Here is a 22,261-nt window from a genome sequence, read left to right as displayed (position 1 = left end):
GTGAGCAACCTCGGGGCCAGTAATGGGGGAGATACAGGGTGAGCGGCAGCTTCGGGGCCAGTAATGGGGGGATACAGGGTGAGCAACATCGGGGCCAGTAATGGGGGAGATACAGGGTGAGCAACATCGGGGCCAGTAATGGGGGACATACAGGGTGAGCAGCATCGTGGCCAGTAATGGGGGAGATACAGGGTGAGCAGCATCGTGGCCAGTAATGGGGGAGATACAGGGTGACGGCAGCATCGTGGCCAGTAATGGGGGAGATACAGGGTGAGCGGCAGCATCGTGGCCAGTAATGGGGGAGATACGCCAGTAATGGGGGAGATACAGGGTGAGGGCAGCATCGTGGCCAGTAATGGGGGAGATACAGGGTGAGGGCAGCATCGTGGCCAGTAATGGGGGAGATACAGGGTGAGGGCAGCATCGGGGCCAGAAATGGGGGAGATACAGGGTGAGCGGAGGCATCATGGCCAGTAATGGGGGAGATACAGGGTGAACAACATCGGGGCCAGTAATGGGGGAGATACAGGGTGAGCAGCATCGGGGCCAGTAATGGGGGAGACACAGGGTGAGCGGCAGCATCGTGGCCAGTAATGGGGGAGATACAGGGTGAGGGCAGCATCGTGGCCAGTAATGGGGGAGATACAGGGTGAGCGACAGCATCGTGGCCAGTAATGGGGGAGATACAGGGTGAGGGCAGCATCGTGGCCAGTAAGGGGGGAGATAAAGGGTGAGGGCAGCATCATGGCCAGTAATGGAGGAGATACAGGGTGAGGGCAGCATCGTGGCCAGTAATGGGGGAGATACAGGGTGAGGGCAGCATCGTGGCCAGTAATGGAGGAGATACAGGGTGAGGGCAGCATCGTGGCAAGTAATGGAGGAGATAAAGGGTGAGGGCAGCATCGTGGCCAGTAATGGGGGAGTTACAGGGTGAGGGCAGCATCGTGGCCAGTAATGGGGGAGTTACAGGGTGAGGGCAGCATTGTGGCCAGTAATGGGGGAGATACAGGGTGAGGGCAGCATCGTGGCCAGTAATGGAGGAGATACAGGGTGAGGGCAGCATCGTGGCCAGTAATGGAGGAGATACAGGGTGAGGGCAGCATCGTGGCCAGTAATGGGGGAGATACAGGGTGAGGGCAGCATCGTGGCCAGTAATGGGGGAGTTACAGGGTGAGGGCAGCATCGTGGCCAGTAATGGGGGAGTTACAGGGTGAGGGCAGCATCGTGGCCAGTAATGGAGGAGTTACAGGGTGAGGGCAGCATCGTGGCCAGTAATGGGGGAGATACAGGGTGAGGGCAGCATCGTGGCCAGTAATGGGGGAGTTACAGGGTGAGGGCAGCATCGTGGCCAGCCCGTGTATCCACCGCTCCCATCATTCACCAGGTAAACACCCTTGTACTGCTGTGACTACTGCCCCCATCATCCTCTCACCTGCTCCAGCTCCCTGGACAGGATGATGAAGCCGTTGTTGTCTATCAGGTAGCAGCTCAGTTTCTGCAAGACAAAAAGCCGAATCTGCTTAGAGGGCGGCGATGCTGAGGGTGGGAGGATTGTGAATGCAGCTTTGGATGTGACTGGAGTACAGGACCCGGCGTAATCAGTGCCGTCCAGCTTCCCACCTGGCCCGTACGTACCTCGTCCTCGCAGCTCAATGGGCACATCCCGTCCACCTCGCGGCACTGCAGGAGATACCGATGGCATTACAGGTGTATACAGCAGAGAGGACCCCAAAACCCAGAATCCTGCTCCAATATGCGGCCCCGGACCCCCCAACAACCAGTATCTCACTTACATCAGTGTCGTTGGGCTACAGCCGATGAGAGCACCGGGAAAAGAAGACACAGACGGAAAGGAAACGAGACACACGTCAGTCAGGGCATGCTGAGAGTTGTAGTTCCACACTAACTGGGGCGGCAACTTACCTGCTGAGCCGCGTTCCAGAAGATTTCCCGCAACAGAGAAAGTTTCATTTGGACCCCGACAGCTGTAGAGACATGAGAGGATGATGACGACACCCGGACGACAACCCCGAGGGGCGCTGCACCTGTCCGTCCCCACGGCCTCGTCAGCATCAATTATACATCAATAATGAGGAGCGAGCGCCAGCAGCCGCCCCATTACCTGCACGCTCCGCACACGAGTGCCACCAGCCGTCCTATCACCTGCACACTCCGCACACGAGCGCCAGCAGCCGTCCCATCACCTGCACACTCCGCACACTCGCGCCAGCAGCCGTCCCATCACCTGCACACGAGCGCCAGCAGCCATCCCATCACCTGCACGCTACGCACACGAGCGCCAGGAGCCGTCCCATCACCTGCACACTCCGCACACGAGCGCCAGCAGCCGCCCCATCACCTGCACGCTCCACACATGAGCGCCAACAGCCATCCCATCACCTACATGCTCCGCACACGAGCGCCAGCAGCCGTCCCATCACCTGCAAGCTCCACACACGAGCGCCAGCAGCCCTCCCATCACCTGCACGCTCCGCACACGAGTGCCAGCAGCCGTCCCATCACCTGCAAGCTCCACACACGAGCGCCAGCAGCCGCCCCATTACCTGCACGCTCCGCACACGAGTGCCAGCAGCCGTCCTATCACCTGCACACTCCACACACGAGCGCCAGCAGCCGTCCCATCACCGGCACACTCCGCACACGAGCTCCAGCAGCCGTCCCATCACCTGCACACTCCGCACACTCGCGCCAGCAGCCGTCCCATCACCTGCACACGAGCGCCAGCAGCCATCCCATCACCTGCACGCTCCGCACATGAGCGCCAGCAGCCGTCCCATCACCTGCACGCTCCGCACACGAGCGCCAGCAGCCGTCCCATCACCTGCAAGCTCCACACACGAGCGCCAGCAGCCGCCCCATTACCTGCACGCTCCGCACACGAGTGCCAGCAGCCGTCCTATCACCTGCACACTCCGCACACGAGCGCCAGCAGCCGTCCCATCACCTGCACACTCCGCACACGAGCGCCAGCAGCCGTCCCATCACCTGCACACGAGCGCCAGCAGCCATCCCATCACCTGCACGCTCCGCACATGAGCGCCAGCAGCCGTCCCATCACCTGCACACTCCGCACACGAGCTCCAGCAGCCGTCCCATCACCTGCACACGAGCGCCAGCAGCCATCCCATCACCTGCACGCTCCGCACACGAGCGCCAGGAGCCGTCCCATCACCTGCACCCTCCGCACACGAGCGCCAGCAGCCATCCCATCACCTGCACGCTCCACACATGAGCGCCAGCAGCCATCCCATCACCTGCATGCTCCGCACACGAGCGCCAGCAGCCGTCCCATCACCTGCAAGCTCCACACACAAGCGCCAGCAGCCATCCCATCACCTGCACACTCCGCACACGAGCGCCAGCAGCCGTCCCATCACTTGCACACTCCGCACACGAGCTCCAGCAGCCGTCCCATCATCTGCACACGAGCGCCAGCAGCCGTCCCATCACCTGCACACTCTGCACACGAGCACCAGCAGCCATCCCATCACCTGCACGCTCCGCACACGAACGCCAGGAGCCGTCCCATCACCTGCACACTCCGCACACGAGCGCCAGCAGCCGTCCCATCACCTGCACGCTCCACACGAGCGCCAGCAGCCATCCCATCACCTGCATGCTCCGCACACGAGCGCCAGCAGGCGTCCCATCACCTGCAAGCTCCACACACGAGCGCCAGCAGCCATCCCATCACCTGCACACTCCACACACGAGCGCCAGCAGCCGTCCCATCACCTGCACACTCCACACACGAGCGCCAGCAGCCGTCCCATCACCTGCATGCTCCACACACGAGCGCCAGCAGCCTCGCATCTCCCTGCTGCCTGATGCTGTCTTCCTGTTAGATCTCAGGATACAGGACCTCACATCTCTCTGCTGCCTGATGCTGTCTTCCTGTTAGTTCTCAGGATACAGGACCTCACATCTCCCTGCTGCCTGATGCTGTCTTCCTGTTGCTCTCAGGATACAGGACCTCACATCTCCCTGCTGCCTGATGCTGTCTTCCTGTTGCTCTCAGGATACAGGACCTCACATCTCCCTGCTGCCTGATGCTGTCTTCCTGTTAGTTCTCAGGATACAGGACCTCACATCTCCCTGCTGCCTGATGCTGTCTTCCTGTTAGCTCTCAGGATACAGGACCTCACATCTCCCTGCTGCCTGATGCTGTCTTCCTGTTGCTCTCAGGATACAGGACCTCACATCTCCCTGCTGCCTGATGCTGTCTTCCTGTTAGTTCTCAGGATACAGGACCTCACATCTCCCTGCTGCCTGATGCTGTCTTCCTGTTAGCTCTCAGGATACAGCACCTCACATCTCTCTGCTGCCTGATGCTGTCTTCCTGTTAGCTCTCAGGATACAGGACCTCACATGTCCCTGCTGCCTGATGCTGTCTTCCTGTTAGTTCTCAGGATACAGGACCTCACATCTCTCTGCTGCCTGATGCTGTCTTCCTGCTAGCTCTCAGGATACAGAACCTCACATCTCTCTGCTGCCTGATGCTGTCTTCCTGTTAGCTCTCAGGATACAGCACCTCACATCTCTCTGCTGCCTGATGCTGTCTTCCTGTTAGCTCTCAGGATACAGAACCTCACATCTCTCTGCTGCCTGATGCTGTCTTCCTGTTGCTCTCAGGATACAGGACCTCACATCTCTCTGCTGCCTGATGCTGTCTTCCTGTTAGCTCTCAGGATACAGAACCTCACATCTCCCTGCTGCCTGATGCTGTCTGCCTGTTAGCTCTCAGGATACAGCACCTCACATCTCTCTGCTGCCTGATGCTGTCTTCCTGTTAGCTCTCAGGATACAGGACCTCACATCTCTCTGCTGCCTGATGCTGTCTTCCTGTTAGCTCTCAGGATACAGCACCTCACATCTCTCTGCTGCCTGATGCTGTCTTCCTGTTAGCTCTCAGGAAACAGGACCTCACATCTCCCTGCTGCCTGATGCTGTCTTCCTGTTAGCTCTCAGGATAAAGGACCTCACATCTCCCTGCTGCCTGATGCTGTCTTCCTGTTAGCTCTCAGGAAACAGGACCTCACATCTCCCTGCTGCCTGATGCTGTCTTCCTGTTAGCTCTCAGGATACAGGACCTCACATCTCTCTGCTGCCTGATGCTGCCTTCCTGTTAGTTCTCAGGATACAGGACCTCACATCTCTCTGCTGCCTGATGCTGCCTTCCTGTTAGTTCTCAGGATACAGGACCACACATTTCTCTGATGCCTGATGTTGTCTTCCTGTTAGCTCTCAGGATATAGGACCTCACATCTCTCTGCTGCCTGATGCTGTCTTCCTGTTAGCTCTCAGGATACAGGACCTCACATCTCCCTGCTGCCTGATGCTGTCTTCCTGTTGCTCTCAGGATACAGGACCTCACATCTCGCTGCTGCCTGACGCTGTCTTCCTGTTAGCTCTCAGTATACAGGACCTCACATCTCCCTGCTGCTGTCTTCCTGTTAGCTCTCAGGATACAGGACCTCACATCTCCCTGCTGCCTGATGCTGTCTTCCTGTTGCTCTCAGGATACAGGACCTCACATCTCTCTGCTGCCTGATGCTGTCTTCCTGTTAGCTCTCAGGATACAGGACCTCACATCTCCCTGCTGCCTGATGCTGTCTTCCTGTTAGCTCTCAGTATACAGGACCTCACATCTCTCTGCTGCCTGATGCTGCCTTCCTGTTAGTTCTCAGGATACAGGACCTCACATCTCTGTGCTGCCTGATGCTGCCTTCCTGTTAACTCTCAGGATACAAGACCTCACATCTCCCTGCTGCCTGATGCTGTCTTCCTGTTAGCTCTCAGGATATAGGACCTCAAATCTCTCTGCTGCCTGATGCTGTCTTCCAGTTAGCTCTCAGGATACAGGATCTCACATCTCTCTGCTGCCTGATGCTGCCTTCCTGTTAGTTCTCAGGATACAGGACCTCACATCTCTGCTGCCTGATGCTGTCTTCCTGTTAGCTCTCAGGATACAGGACCTCACATCTCCCTGCTGCCTGATGCTGTCTTCCTCTTAGATCTCAGGATATAGGACCTCACATCGCTCTGCTGCCTGATGCTGTCTTCCTGTTGCTCTCAGGATACAGGACCTCACATCTCTCTGCTGCCTGATGCTGTCTTCCTGTTAGCTCTCAGGATACAGGACCTCACATCTCCCTGCTGCCTGATGCTGTCTTCCTGTTAGCTCTCAGGATACAGGACCTCAAATCTCCCTGCTGCCTTATGCTGTCTTCCTGTTAGATCTCAGGATACAAGACCTCACATCTCTCTGCTGCCTGATGCTGTCTTCCTGTTAGTTCTCAGGATACAGGACCTCACATCTCCCTGCTGCCTGATGCTGTCTTCCTGTTGCTCTCAGGATACAGGACCTCACATCTCCCTGCTGCCTGATGCTGTCTTCCTGTTAGTTCTCAGGATACAGGACCTCACATCTCCCTGCTGCCTGATGCTGTCTTCCTGTTAGCTCTCAGGATACAGGACCTCACATCTCCCTGCTGCCTGATGCTGTCTTCCTGTTAGCTCTCAGGATACAGCACCTCACATCTCTCTGCTGCCTGATGCTGTCTTCCTGTTAGCTCTCAGGATACAGGACCTCACATCTCCCTGCTGCCTGATGCTGTCTTCCTGTTAGCTCTCAGGATACAGGACCTCACATCTCCCTGCTGCCTGATGCTGTCTTCCTGTTGCTCTCAGGATACAGGACCTCACATCTCTCTGCTGCCTGATGCTGTCTTCCTGTTAGTTCTCAGGATACAGGACCTCACATCTCTCTGCTGCCTGATGCTGTCTTCCTGCTAGCTCTCAGGATACAGAACCTCACATCTCTCTGCTGCCTGATGCTGTCTTCCTGTTAGCTCTCAGGATACAGCACCTCACATCTCTCTGCTGCCTGATGCTGTCTTCCTTTTGCTCTCAGGATACAGGACCTCACATCTCTCTGCTGCCTGATGCTGTCTTCCTGTTAGCTCTCAGGATACAGAACCTCACATCTCTCTGCTGCCTGATGCTGTCTTCCTGTTAGCTCTCAGGATACAGGACCTCACATCTCCCTGCTGCCTGATGCTGTCTTCCTGTTAGCTCTCAGGATACAGGACCTGACATCTCCCTGCTGCCTGATGCTGTCTTCCTGTTAGTTCTCAGGATACAGTACCTCACATCTCCCTGCTGCCTGATGCTGTCTTCCTGTTAGCTCTCAGGATACAGGACCTCACATCTCTCTGCTGCCTGATGCTGCCTTCCTGTTAGTTCTCAGGATACAGGGCCTCACATCTCTCTGCTGCCTGATGCTGCCTTCCTGTTAGTTCTCAGGATACAGGACCACACATCTCCCTGCTGCCTGATGCTGTCTTCCTGTTAGTTCTCAGGATACAGGACCTCACATCTCTCTGCTGCCTGATGCTGCCTTCCTGTTAGTTCTCAGGATACAGGACCTCACATCTCTCTGCTTCCTGATGTTGTCTTCCTGTTAGCTCTCAGGATATAGGACCTCACATCTCTCTGCTGCCTGATGCTGTCTTCTTGTTAGCTCTCAGGATACAGGACCTCACATCTCCCTGCTGCCTGATGCTGTCTTCCTGTTGCTCTCAGGATACAGGACCTCACATCTCCCTGCTGCCTGATGCTGTCTTCCTGTTAGCTCTCAGTATACAGGACCTCACATCTCCCTGCTGCTGTCTTCCTGTTAGCTCTCAGGATACAGGACCTCACATCTCCCTGCTGCCTGATGCTGTCTTCCTGTTGCTCTCAGGATACAGGACCTCACATCTCTCTGCTGCCTGATGCTGTCTTCCTGTTAGCTCTCAGGATACAGGACCTCACATCTCCCTGCTGCCTGATGCTGTCATCCTGTTAGCTCTCAGTATACAGGACCTCACATCTCTCTGCTGCCTGATGCTGCCTGCCTGTTAGTTCTCAGGATACAGGACCTCACATCTCTGTGCTGCCTGATGCTGCCTTCCTGTTAGCTCTCAGGATACAGGACCTCACATCTCCCTGCTGCCTGATGCTGTCTTCCTGTTAGCTCTCAGTATACAGGACCTCACATCTCCCTGCTGCCTGATGCTGTCTTCCTGTTAGCTCTCAGGACACAGGACCTCACATCTCCCTGCTGTCTGATGCTGTCTTCCTGTTGCTCTCAGGATACAGGACCTCACATCTCTCTGCTGCCTGATGCTGTCTTCCTGTTAGCTCTCAGGATACAGGACCTCACATCTCCCTGCTGCTGTCTTCCTGTTAGCTCTCAGGATACAGCACCTCACAGCTCTCTGCTGCCTGATGCTGCCTTCCTGTTAGTTCTCAGGATACAGGACCTCACATCTCCCTGCTGCCTGATGCTGCCTTCCTGTTAGTTCTCAGGATACAGGACCTCACATCTCTGTGCTGCCTGATGCTGCCTTCCTGTTAGTTCTCAGGATACAGGATCTCACATCTCTCTGCTGCCTGATGCTGTCTTCCTGTTAGCTCTCAGGATACAGGACCTCACATCTCTCTGCTGCCTGATGCTGTCTTCCTGTTAGCTCTCAGGATACAGGACCTCACATCTCCCTGCTGCCTGATGCTGTCTTCCTGTTAGCTCTCAGTATACAGGACCTCACATCTCTCTGCTGCCTGATGCTGTCTTCCTGTTAGCTCTCAGGATACAGGACCTCACATCTCCCTGCTGTCTGATGCTGTCTTCCTGTTAGATCTCAGGATACAGGACCTCACATCTCTCTGCTGCCTGATGCTGTCTTCCTGTTAGCTCTCAGGATACAGGACCTCACATCTCCCTGCTGCCTGAGGCTGTCTTCCTGTTAGCTCTCAGGATACACCACCTCACAGCTCTCTGCTGCCTGATGCTGCCTTCCTGTTAGTTCTCAGGATACAGGACCTCACATCTCCCTGCTGCCTGATGCTGCCTTCCTGTTAGTTCTCAGGATACAGGACCTCACATCTCTGTGCTGCCTGATGCTGCCTTCCTGTTAGTTCTCAGGATACAGGATCTCACATCTCTCTGCTGCCTGATGCTGTCTTCCTGTTAGCTCTCAGGATACAGGACCTCACATCTCTCTGCTGCCTGATGCTGTCTTCCTGTTAGCTCTCAGGATACAGGACCTCACATCTCCCTGCTGCCTGATGCTGTCTTCCTGTTAGCTCTCAGGATACAGCACCTCACATCTCTCTGCTGCCTGATGCTGCCTTCCTGTTAGTTCTCAGGATACAGGACCTCCTATCTCCCTGCTGCCTGATGCTGCCTTCCTGTTAGTTCTCAGGATACAGGACCTCACATCTCTGTGCTGCCTGATGCTGTCTTCCTGTTAGCTCTCAGGATACAGGACCTCACATCTCCCTGCTGCCTGATGCTGTCTTCCTGTTAGCTCTCAGGATACAGGACCTCACATCTCTCTGCTGCCTGATGCTGTCTTCCTGTTAGCTCTCAGGATACAGGACCTCACATCTCTGTGCTGCCTGATGCTGTCTTCCTGTTAGCTCTCAGGATACAGGACCTCACATCTCTGTGCTGCCTGATGCTGTCTTCCTGTTAGCTCTCAGGATACAGGACCTCACATCTCCCTGCTGCCTGATGCTGTCTTCCTGTTAGCTCTCAGGATACAGGACCTCACATCTCTCTGCTGCCTGATGCTGTCTTCCTGTTAGCTCTCAGGATACAGGACCTCACATCTCCCTGCTGCCTGATGCTGTCTTCCTGTTAGCTCTCAGGATACAGGACCTCACATCTCTCTGCTGCCTGATGCTGTCTTCCTGTTAGCTCTCAGGATACAGGACCTCACATCTCTCTGCTGCCTGATGCTGTCTTCCTGTTAGCTCTCAGGATACAGGACCTCACATCTCTGTGCTGCCTGATGTTGTCTTCCTGTTAGCTCTCAGGATACAGGACCTCACATCTCTGTGCTGCCTGATGCCGTCTTCCTGTTAGCTCTCAGGATACAGGACCTCACATCTCTGTGCTGCCTGATGCTGCCTTCCTGTTAGTTCTCAGCATACATGACCTCACATGTCTAGAGAATAACATATGAAGGTCAAAGTCAGTGCAAAATAATTTGTGCAAGGTGACATTACAGCAGGATGGGAGGGCATGCTGAGAGTTGTAGTTTTGCAACAGATGGGTCTGGGGGGGGTGGTTCAAAAGTTTCCTCCTGAAAACCAGAATCCCGGAACTGACCACAGCTCCTCCCAGGCAAAGGGTTAAATCATAAGATGTCTGAACTAAGAAAATCCCCTCCAGTGACATCCCACCTGCCGCTCTCACCTTCCCGCGCTGCCACCTCGCGCCCTCCCAGCAGCAAAATGTGAAGTTTTCCTCTGCGTCATTAAGACACAAATATAGGAAAGATATATCTTGTCACCTCCCCATATATATAACGAGGGAGGAAGTCATAGGACCACGGACTACCGAAATGTCACCCGTCCGCATCCAGCTCCTCACAGAGAAGACATCAATCATTAACATCACTGAGAATGCCTCCTATCCATCTCCAGAGATCAGCGGTGACATCACTGAGAATGCCTCCTATCCATCTCCAGAGATCAGCGGTGACATCACTGAGAATGTCTCCTATCCATCACCAGAGATCAGAGGTGACATCACTGAGAATGTCTCCTATCCATCACTAGAGATCAGAGGTGACATCACTGAGAATGTCTCCTATCCATCACTAGAGATCAGAGGTGACATCACTGAGAATGTCTCCTATCCATCACCAGAGATCAGAGGTGACATCACTGAGAATGTCTCCTATCCATCACTAGAGATCAGAGGTGACATCACTGAGAATGTCTCCTATCCATCACCAGAGATCAGAGGTGACATCACTGAGAATGTCTCCTATCCATCACCAGAGATCAGAGGTGACATCACTGAGAATGTCTCCTATCCATCACCAGAGATCAGAGGTGACATCACTGAGAATGTCTCCTATCCATCACCAGAGATCAGAGGTGACATCACTGAGAATGCCTCCTATCCATCTCCAGAGATCAGCGGTGACATCACTGAGAATGTCTCCTATCCATCACCAGAGATCAGAGGTGACATCACTGAGAATGTCTCCTATCCATCACTAGAGATCAGAGGTGACATCACTGAGAATGTCTCCTATCCATCACTAGAGATCAGAGGTGACATCACTGAGAATGTCTCCTATCCATCACCAGAGATCAGCGGTGACATCACTGAGAATGCCTCCTATCCATCTCCAGAGATCAGCGGTGACATCACTGAGAATGCCTCCTATCCATCACCAGAGATCAGAGGTGACATCACTGAGAATGTCTCCTATCCATCACTAGAGATCAGAGGTGACATCACTGAGAATGTCTCCTATCCATCACCAGAGATCAGCGGTGACATCACTGAGAATGCCTCCTATCCATCACCAGAGATCAGAGGTGACATCACTGAGAATGTCTCCTATCCATCACTAGAGATCAGAGGTGACATCACTGAGAATGCCTCCTATCCATCACCAGAGATCAGAGGTGACATCACTGAGAATGCCTCCTATCCATCACCAGAGATCAGAGGTGACATCACTGAGAATGTCTCCTATCCATCACTAGAGATCAGAGGTGACATCACTGAGAATGTCTCCTATCCATCACCAGAGATCAGCGGTGACATCACTGAGAATGTCTCCTATCCATCACCAGAGATCAGCGGTGACATCACTGAGAATGCCTCCTATCCATCTCCAGAGATCAGCGGTGACATCACTGAGAATGCCTCCTATCCATCACTAGAGATCAGAGGTGACATCACTGAGAATGTCTCCTATCCATCACTAGAGATCAGAGGTGACATCACTGAGAATGTCTCCTATCCATCACCAGAGATCAGCGGTGACATCACTGAGAATGCCTCCTATCCATCTCCAGAGATCAGAGGTGACATCACTGAGAATGCCTCCTATCCATCACTAGAGATCAGAGGTGACATCACTGAGAATGTCTCCTATCCATCACCAGAGATCAGCGGTGACATCACTGAGAATGCCTCCTATCCATCACCAGAGATCAGCGGTGACATCACTGAGAATGCCTCCTATCCATCTCCAGAGATCAGCGGTGACATCACTGAGAATGTCTCCTATCCATCACCAGAGATCAGCGGTGACATCACTGAGAATGCCTCCTATCCATCTCCAGAGATCAGCGGTGACATCACTGAGAATGCCTCCTATCCATCACCAGAGATCAGCGGTGACATCACTGAGAATGTCTCCTATCCATCACCAGAGATCAGAGGTGACATCACTGAGAATGCCTCCTATCCATCTCCAGAGATCAGCGGTGACATCACTGAGAATGTCTCCTATCCATCACCAGAGATCAGAGGTGACATCACTGAGAATGTCTCCTATCCATCACTAGAGATCAGAGGTGACATCACTGAGAATGTCTCCTATCCATCTCCAGAGATCAGCGGTGACATCACTGAGAATGTCTCCTATCCATCACCAGAGATCAGAGGTGACATCACTGAGAATGTCTCCTATCCATCACCAGAGATCAGCGGTGACATCACTGAGAATGTCTCCTATCCATCACCAGAGATCAGCGGTGATATCACTGAGAATGCCTCCTATCCATCTCCAGAGATCAGCGGTGACATCACTGAGAATGTCTCCTATCCATCTCCAGAGATCAGCGGTGACATCACTGAGAATGCCTTTTATCCATCTCCAGAGATCAGCGGTGACATCACTGAGAATGTCTCCTATCCATCACCAGAGATCAGCGGTGACATCACTGAGAATGCCTCCTATCCATCACCAGAGATCAGCGGTGACATCACTGAGAATGCCTTTTATCCATCTCCAGAGATCAGCGGTGACATCACTGAGAATGTCTCCTATCCATCACCAGAGATCAGCGGTGACATCACTGAGAATGTCTCCTATCCATCACCAGAGATCAGCGGTGATATCACTGAGAATGCCTCCTATCCATCTCCAGAGATCAGCGGTGACATCACTGAGAATGTCTCCTATCCATCTCCAGAGATCAGCGGTGACATCACTGAGAATGTCTCCTATCCATCACCAGAGATCAGCGGTGACATCACTGAGAATGCCTCCTATCCATCTCCAGAGATCAGCGGTGACATCACTGAGAATGTCTCCTATCCATCACCAGAGATCAGAGGTGACATCACTGAGAATGCCTCCTATCCATCTCCAGAGATCAGCGGTGACATCACTGAGAATGCCTCCTATCCATCACCAGAGATCAGCGGTGACATCACTGAGAATGTCTCATATCCATCACTAGAGATCAGAGGTGACATCACTGAGAATGTCTCCTATCCATCACCAGAGATCAGCGGTGACATCACTGAGAATGCCTCCTATCCATCACCAGAGATCAGCGGTGACATCACTGAGAATGTCTCATATCCATCACTAGAGATCAGAGGTGACATCACTGAGAATACCTCCTATCCATCACCAGAGATCAGCGGTGACATCTCTGAGAATGTCTCCTATCCATCACCAGAGATCAGCGGTGACATCACTGAGAATGCCTCCTATCCATCTCCAGAGATCAGCGGTGACATCACTGAGAATGTCTCCTATCCATCACCAGAGATCAGCGGTGACATCACTGAGAATGTCTCCTATCCATCACCAGAGATCAGCGGTGACATCACTGAGAATGTCTCCTATCCATCACCAGAGATCAGCGGTGACATCACTGAGAATGTCTCCTATCCATCACCAGAGATCAGCGGTGACATCACTGAGAATGTCTCCTATCCATCACCAGAGATCAACGGTGACATCACTGAGAATGCCTCCTATCCATCACCAGAGATCAGCGGTGACATCACTGAGAATACCTCCTATCCATCACCAGAGATCAGCGGTGACATCACTGAGAATGTCTCCTATCCATCTCCAGAGATCAGCGGTGACATCACTGAGAATGTCTCCTATCCATCACCAGAGATCAGCGGTGACATCACTGAGAATGTCTCCTATCCATCACCAGAGATCAGCGGTGACATCACTGAGAATGTCTCCTATCCATCACCAGAGATCAGCGGTGAAATCACTGAGAATGCCTCCTATCCATCTCCAGAGATCAGCGGTGACATCACTGAGAATGCCTCCTATCCATCACCAGAGATCAGCGGTGACATCACTGAGAATGTCTCCTATCCATCACCAGAGATCAGAGGTGACATCACTGAGAATGCCTCCTATCCATCTCCAGAGATCAGCGGTGACATCACTGAGAATGTCTCCTATCCATCTCCAGAGATCATAGGTGACATCACTGAGAATGTCTCCTATCCATCACCAGAGATCAGCGGTGACATCACTGAGAATGTCTCCTATCCATCACCAGAGATCAGCGGTGACATCAATGAGAATGTCTCCTATCCATCTCCAGAGATCAGCGGTGACATCACTGAGAATGTCTCCTATCCATCTCCAGAGATCAGAGGTGACATCACTGAGAATGTCTCCTATCCATCACCAGAGATCAGCGGTGACATCACTGAGAATGTCTCCTATCCATCACCAGAGATCAGCGGTGACATCAATGAGAATGTCTCCTATCCATCACCAGAGATCAGCGGTGACATCACTGAGAATGTCTCCTATCCATCACCAGAGATCAGCGGTGACATCACTGAGAATGCCTCCTATCCATCACCAGAGATCAGCGGTGACATCACTGAGAATACCTCCTATCCATCACCAGAGATCAGCGGTGACATCTCTGAGAATGTCTCCTATCCATCACTAGAGATCAGCGGTGACATCACTGAGAATGTCTCCTATCCATCTCCAGAGATCAGCGGTGACATCACTGAGAATGCCTCCTATCCATCACCAGAGATCAGCGGTGACATCAATGAGAATGTCTCCTATCCATCACCAGAGATCAGCGGTGACATCACTGAGAATGTCTCCTATCCATCACCAGAGATCAGCGGTGACATCACTGAGAATGCCTCCTATCCATCACCAGAGATCAGCGGTGACATCACTGAGAATACCTCCTATCCATCACCAGAGATCAGCGGTGACATCTCTGAGAATGTCTCCTATCCATCACTAGAGATCAGCGGTGACATCACTGAGAATGTCTCCTATCCATCACCAGAGATCAGCGGTGACATCACTGAGAATGCCTCCTATCCATCACCAGAGATCAGCGGTGACATCACTGAGAATGTCTCATATCCATCACTAGAGATCAGAGGTGACATCACTGAGAATACCTCCTATCCATCACCAGAGATCAGCGGTGACATCTCTGAGAATGCCTCCTATTGTTCACCAGAGATCAGAGGTGACATCACTGAGAATGTCTCCTATCCATCACCAGAGATCAGCGGTGACATCACTGAGAATGCCTCCTATCCATCACCAGAGATCAGCGGTGACATCACTGAGAATGTCTCCTATCCATCTCCAGAGATCAGAGGTGACATCACTGAGAATGTCTCCTATCCATCACCAGAGATCAGCGGTGACATCACTGAGAATGCCTCCTATTGTTCACCAGAGATCAGAGGTGACATCACTGAGAATATCTCCTATCCATCATTAGAGATCAGCGGTGACATCACTGAGAATGCCTCCTATCCATCACTAGAGATCAGCGGTGACATCACTGAGAATGACTCCTATCCATCACTAGAGATCAGAGGTGACATCACTGAGAATGCCTCCTATCCATCACTAGAGATCAGCGGTGACATCACTGAGAATGCCTCCTATCCATCACCAGAGATCAGCGGTGACATCACTGAGAATGCCTCCTATCCATCACCAGAGATCAGGGGTGACATCACTGAGAATGTCTCTTATCCATCATTAGAGATCAGCGGTGACATCACTGAGAATGCCTCCTATCCATCACTAGAGATCAGAGGTGACATCACTGAGAATGCCTCCTATCCATCACTAGAGATCAGCGGTGACATCACTGAGAATGCCTCCTATCCATCACCAGAGATCAGCGGTGACATCACTGAGAATGCCTCCTATCCATCACCAGAGATCAGGGGTGACATCACTGAGAATGTCTCCTATCCATCACTAGAGATCAGCGGTGACATCACTGAGAATGCCTCCTATCCATCACTAGAGATCAGCGGTGACATCACTGAGAATGTCTCCTATCCATCACTAGAGATCAGAGGTGACATCACTGAGAATGCCTCCTATCCATCACTAGATATCAGAGGTGACATCACTGAGAATGCCTCCTATCCATCACTAGAGATCAGCGGTGACATCACTGAGAATGCCTCCTATCCATCACTAGATATCAGAGGTGACATCACTGAGAATGTCTCCTATCCATCACTAGAGATCAGAGGTGACATCACTGAGAATGCCTCCTATCCATCACCAGAGATCAGCGGTGACATCACGGAGAATGCCTCCTATCCATCACCAGAGATCAGCGGTGACATCACTGAGAATGTCTCCTATCCATCACCAGAGATCAGAGGTGACATCACTGAGAATGTCTCCTATCCATCACTAGAGATCAGAGGTGACATCACTGAGAATGCCTCCTATTCATCACAAGAGATCAGCGGTGACATCACTGAGAATGTCTCCTATCCATCACCAGAGATCAGAGGTGACATCACTGAGAATGCCTCCTATCCATCACCAGAGATCAGCGTTGACATCACTGAGAATGTCTCCTATCCATCACCAGAGATCAGAGGTGACATCACTGAGAATGCCTCCTATCCATCACCAGAGATCAGAGGTGACATCACTGAGAATGCCTCCTATTCATCACAAGAGATCAGCGGTGACATCACTGAGAATGCCACCTATCCATCACTAGAGATCAGAGGTGACATCACTGAGAATGCCTCCTATCCATCACCAGAGATCAGCGGTGACATCACTGAGAATGCCTCCTATTCATCACAAGAGATCAGAGGTGACATCACTGAGAATGCCTCCTATCCATCACCAGAGATCAGCGGTGACATCACTGAGAATGCCTCCTATTCATCACAAGAGATCAGAGGTGACATCACTGAGAATGTCTCCTATCCATCACCAGAGATCAGCAGTGACATCACTGAGAATGTCTCGTATCCATCACTAGAGATCAGAGGAGACATCACTGAGAATGCCTCCTATCCATCACCAGAGATCAGCAGTGACATCACTGAGAATGTCTCCTATCCATCACCAGAGATCAGAGGTGACATCACTGAGAATGTCTCCTATCCATCACTAGAGATCAGCGGTGACATCACTGAGAATGTCTCCTATCCATCACCAGAGATCAGAGGTGACATCACTGAGAATGTCTCCTATCCATCACTAGAGATCAGCGGTGACATCACTGAGAATGCCTCCTATCCATCACCAGAGATCAGTGGTGACATCACTGAGAAAGTCTCCTATCCATCACTAGAGATCAGCGGTGACATCACTGAGAATGCCTCCTATCCATCACCAGAGATCAGAGGTGACATCACTGAGAATGCCTCCTATCTGTCACTAGAGATCAGCAGTGACATCACTGAGAATGCCTCCTATTCATCACCAGAGATCAGCGGGGACATCACTGAGAATGCCTCCTATCCATCACCAGAGATCAGCGGTGACATCACTGAGAATGCTTCCTATCCATCACTAGAGATCAGAGGTGACATCACTGAGAATGCCTCCTATCCATCACTAGAGATCAGTGGTGACATCACTGAGAATGTCTCCTATCCATCACCAGAGATCAGCGGTGACATCACTGAGAATGCCTCCTATCCATCACTAGAGATCAGAGGTGACATCACTGAGAATGCCTCCTGTCCATCACCAGAGATCAGAGGTGACATCACTGAGAATGCCTCCTATCCGTCACTAGAGATCAGCAGTGACATCACTGAGAATGCCTCCTATCCATCACCAGAGATCAGCGGTGACATCACTGAGAATGCCTCCTATCCATCACTAGAGATCAGCGGTGACATCACTGAGAATGCCTCCTATCCATCACCAGAGATCAGCGGTGACATCACTGAGAATGTCTCCTATCCATCACTAGAGATCAGCGGTGACATCACTGAGAATGCCTCCTATCCATCACTAGAGATCAGCGGTGACATCACTGAGAATGCCTCCTATCCATCACCAGAGATCAGCAGTGACATCACTGAGAATGTCTCCTATCCATCACTAGAGATCAGAGGTGACATCACTGAGAATGCCTCCTATCCATCACCAGAGATCAGAGGTGACATCACTGAGAATGTCTCCTATCCATCACTAGAGATCAGCGGTGACATCACTGAGAATGTCTCCTATCCATCACCAGAGATCAGAGGTGACATCACTGAGAATGTCTCCTATCCATCACTAGAGATCAGCGGTGACATCACTGAGAATGCCTCCTATCCATCACCAGAGATCAGTGGTGACATCACTGAGAATGTCTCCTATCCATCACTAGAGATCAGCGGTGACATCACTGAGAATGCCTCCTATCCATCACCAGAGATCAGCGGTGACATCACTGAGAATGTCTCCTATCCATCACTAGAGATCAGCGGTGACATCACTGAGAATGCCTCCTATCCATCACTAGAGATCAGCGGTGACATCACTGAGAATGCCTCCTATCCATCACCAGAGATCAGCAGTGACATCACTGAGAATGTCTCCTATCCATCACTAGAGATCAGAGGTGACATCACTGAGAATGCCTCCTATCCATCACCAGAGATCAGCGGTGACATCACTGAGAATGTCTCCTATCCATCACTAGAGATCAGAGGTGACATCACTGAGAATGCCTCCTATCCCTCACTAGAGATCGGCGGTGACATCACTGAGAATGTCTCCTATCCATCACCAGAGATCAGAGGTGACATCACTGAGAATGTCTCCTATCCATCACTAGAGATCAGCGGTGACATCACTGAGAATGTCTCCTATCCATCACCAAAGATCAGAGGTGACATCACTGAGAATGTCTCCTATCCATCACTAGAGATCAGCGGTGACATCACTGAGAATGCCTCCTATCCATCACCAGAGATCAGTGGTGACATCACTGAGAATGTCTCCTATCCATCACTAGAGATCAGCGGTGACATCACTGAGAATGCCTCCTATCCATCACCAGAGATCAGAGGTGATATCACTGAGAATGCCTCCTATCCGTCACTAGAGATCAGCAGTGACATCACTGAGAATGCCTCCTATCCATCACCAGAGATCAGCGGTGACATCACTGAGAATGCCTCCTATCCATCACTAGAGATGAGAGGTGACATCACTGAGAATGTCTCCTATCCATCACTAGAGATCAGCGGTGACATCACTGAGAATGCCTCCTATCCATCACCAGAGATCAGCGGTGACATCACTAAGAATGCCTCCTATCCATCACTAGAGATCAGAGGTGACATCACTGAGAATGCCTCCTATCCATCACTAGAGATCAGAGGTGACATCACTGAGAATGCCTCCTATCCATCACTAGAGATCAGTGGTGACATCACTGAGAATGTCTCCTATCCATCACCAGAGATCAGCGGTGACATCACTGAGAATGCCTCCTATCCGTCACCAGAGATCAGTGGTGACATCACTGAGAATGTCTCCTATCCACCACTAGAGATCAGAGGTGACATCACTGAGAATGCCTCCTATCCGTCACCAGAGATCAGAGGTGACATCACTGAGAATGCCTCCTATCCGTCACTAGAGATCAGCAGTGACATCACTGAGAATGCCTCCTATCCATCACCAGAGATCAGCGGTGACATCACTGAGAATACCTCCTATCCATCACTAGAGATCAGCGGTGACATCACTGAGAATGCCTCCTATCCATCACCAGAGATCAGCGGTGACATCACTGAGAATGTCTCCTATCCATCACTAGAGATCAGCGGTGACATCACTGAGAATGCCTCCTATCCATCACTAGAGATCAGCGGTGACATCACTGAGAATGCCTCCTATACATCACCAGAGATCAGCGGTGACATCACTGAGAATGCCTCCTATCCATCACCAGAGATCAGCGGTGACATCACTGAGAGTGCCTCCTATCCATCACTAGAGATCAGCGGTGACATCACTGAGAATGCCTCCTATCCATCACCAGAGATCAGAGGTGACATCACTGAGAATGCCTCCTATTCATCACAAGAGATCAGCGGTGACATCACTGAGAATGCCTCCTATCCATCGCTAGAGATCAGAGGTGACATCACTGAGAATGCCTCCTATCCATCACCAGAGATCAGCGGTGACATCACTGAGAATGCCTCCTATTCATCACAAGAGATCAGAGGTGACATCACTGAGAATGTCTCCTATCCATCACTAGAGATCAGAGGTGACATCACTGAGAATGCCTCCTATCCATCACCAGAGATCAGCAGTGACATCACTGAGAATGTCTCCTATCCATCACCAGAGATCAGAGGTGACATCACTGAGAATGTCTCCTATCCGTCACCAGAGATCAGAGGTGACATCACTGAGAATGTCTCCTATCCATCACCAGAGATCAGAGGTGACATCACTGAGAATGCCTCCTATCCATCACCAGAGATCAGAGGTGACATCACTGAGAATGTCTCCTATCCGTCACCAGAGATCAGAGGTGACATCACTGAGAATGTCTCCTATCCATCACCAGAGATCAGAGGTGACATCACTGAGAATGTCTCCTATCCGTCACCAGAGATCAGAGGTGACATCACTGAGAATGCCTCCTATCCATCACCAGAGATCAGAGGTGACATCACTGAGAATGTCTCCTATCCATCACCAGAGATCAGAGGTGACATCACTGAGAATGTCTCCTATCCATCACCAGAGATCAGAGGTGACATCACTGAGAATGCCTCCTATCCGTCACCAGAGATCAGAGGTGACATCACTGAGAATGCCTCCTATCCGTCACTAGAGATCAGCAGTGACATCACTGAGAATGCCTCCTATCCATCACCAGAGATCAGCGGTGACATCACTGAGAATGCCTCCTATCCATCACTAGAGATCAGCGGTGACATCACTGAGAATGCCTCCTATCCATCACCAGAGATCAGCGGTGACATCACTGAGAATGTCTCCTATCCATCACTAGAGATCAGCGGTGACATCACTGAGAATGCCTCCTATCCATCACTAGAGATCAGCGGTGACATCACTGAGAATGCCTCCTATCCATCACCAGAGATCAGCGGTGACATCACTGAGAATGCCTCCTATCCATCACCAGAGATCAGCGGTGACATCACTGAGAGTGCCTCCTATCCATCACTAGAGATCAGCGGTGACATCACTGAGAATGCCTCCTATCCATCACCAGAGATCAGAGGTGACATCACTGAGAATGCCTCCTATTCATCACAAGAGATCAGCGGTGACATCACTGAGAATGCCTCCTATCCATCACTAGAGATCAGAGGTGACATCACTGAGAATGCCTCCTATCCATCACCAGAGATCAGCGGTGACATCACTGAGAATGCCTCCTATTCATCACAAGAGATCAGAGGTGACATCACTGAGAATGTCTCCTATCCATCACTAGAGATCAGAGGTGACATCACTGAGAATGTCTCCTATCCATCACTAGAGATCAGTGGTGACATCACTGAGAATGTCTCCTATCCATCACCAGAGATCAGAGGTGACATCACTGAGAATGTCTCCTATCCGTCACCAGAGATCAGAGGTGACATCACTGAGAATGCCTCCTATCCATCACCAGAGATCAGAGGTGACATCACTGAGAATGCCTCCTATCCATCACCAGAGATCAGCGGTGACATCACTGAGAATGCCTCCTATCCATCACTAGAGATCAGAGGTGACATCACTGAGAATGCCTCCTATTCATCACAAGAGATCAGAGGTGACATCACTGAGAATGTCTCCTATCCATCACTAGAGATCAGAGGTGACATCACTGAGAATGCCTCCTATCCATCACCAGAGATCAGAGGTGACATCACTGAGAATGTCTCCTATCCATCACCAGAGATCAGAGGTGACATCACTGAGAATGCCTCCTATCCATCACCAGAGATCAGAGGTGACATCACTGAGAATGCCTCCTATCCATCACCAGAGATCAGCGGTGACATCACTGAGAATGCCTCCTATCCGTCACCAGAGATCAGAGGTGACATCACTGAGAATGCCTCCTATCCATCACCAGAGATCAGAGGTGACATCACTGAGAATGCCTCCTATCCATCACCAGAGATCAGCGGTGACATCAC

At 51.6% G+C, this 22,261-nt stretch overlaps 1 protein-coding gene across 11 annotated transcripts in view; it reads right to left on the bottom strand.

Moving 5' to 3' along the window:
* CACNA2D4 (calcium voltage-gated channel auxiliary subunit alpha2delta 4) overlaps window positions 1–22,261 on the bottom strand; it is a 235,844-nt gene that overhangs the window by 14,426 nt on the left and 199,157 nt on the right. For all 11 annotated transcript variants that reach the window (XR_012220073.1, XR_012220074.1, XR_012220072.1 and 8 more), the window contains 4 exons: window positions 1,924–1,985; window positions 1,794–1,808; window positions 1,636–1,680; window positions 1,433–1,495 (listed from right to left, as the gene is read on the bottom strand). Coding sequence is in view for 8 of the 11 variants with exons in the window: in XM_073544132.1 (XP_073400233.1) it covers window positions 1,433–1,495; window positions 1,636–1,680; window positions 1,794–1,808; window positions 1,924–1,985 (185 nt within the window). In the remaining 3 variants the exon portion in view is untranslated. The remainder of the gene's footprint in view (window positions 1–1,432; window positions 1,496–1,635; window positions 1,681–1,793; window positions 1,809–1,923; window positions 1,986–22,261) is intronic.

The sequence above is a fragment of the Dendrobates tinctorius genome, unplaced genomic scaffold (assembly GCF_039654945.1).
Source record: "Dendrobates tinctorius isolate UK_male_01 unplaced genomic scaffold, ASM3965494v1 ptg000136l, whole genome shotgun sequence".
NCBI classification, from domain to species: domain Eukaryota; kingdom Metazoa; phylum Chordata; class Amphibia; order Anura; family Dendrobatidae; genus Dendrobates; species Dendrobates tinctorius.
This window is presented reverse-complemented; position numbering and strand designations above follow the sequence as displayed.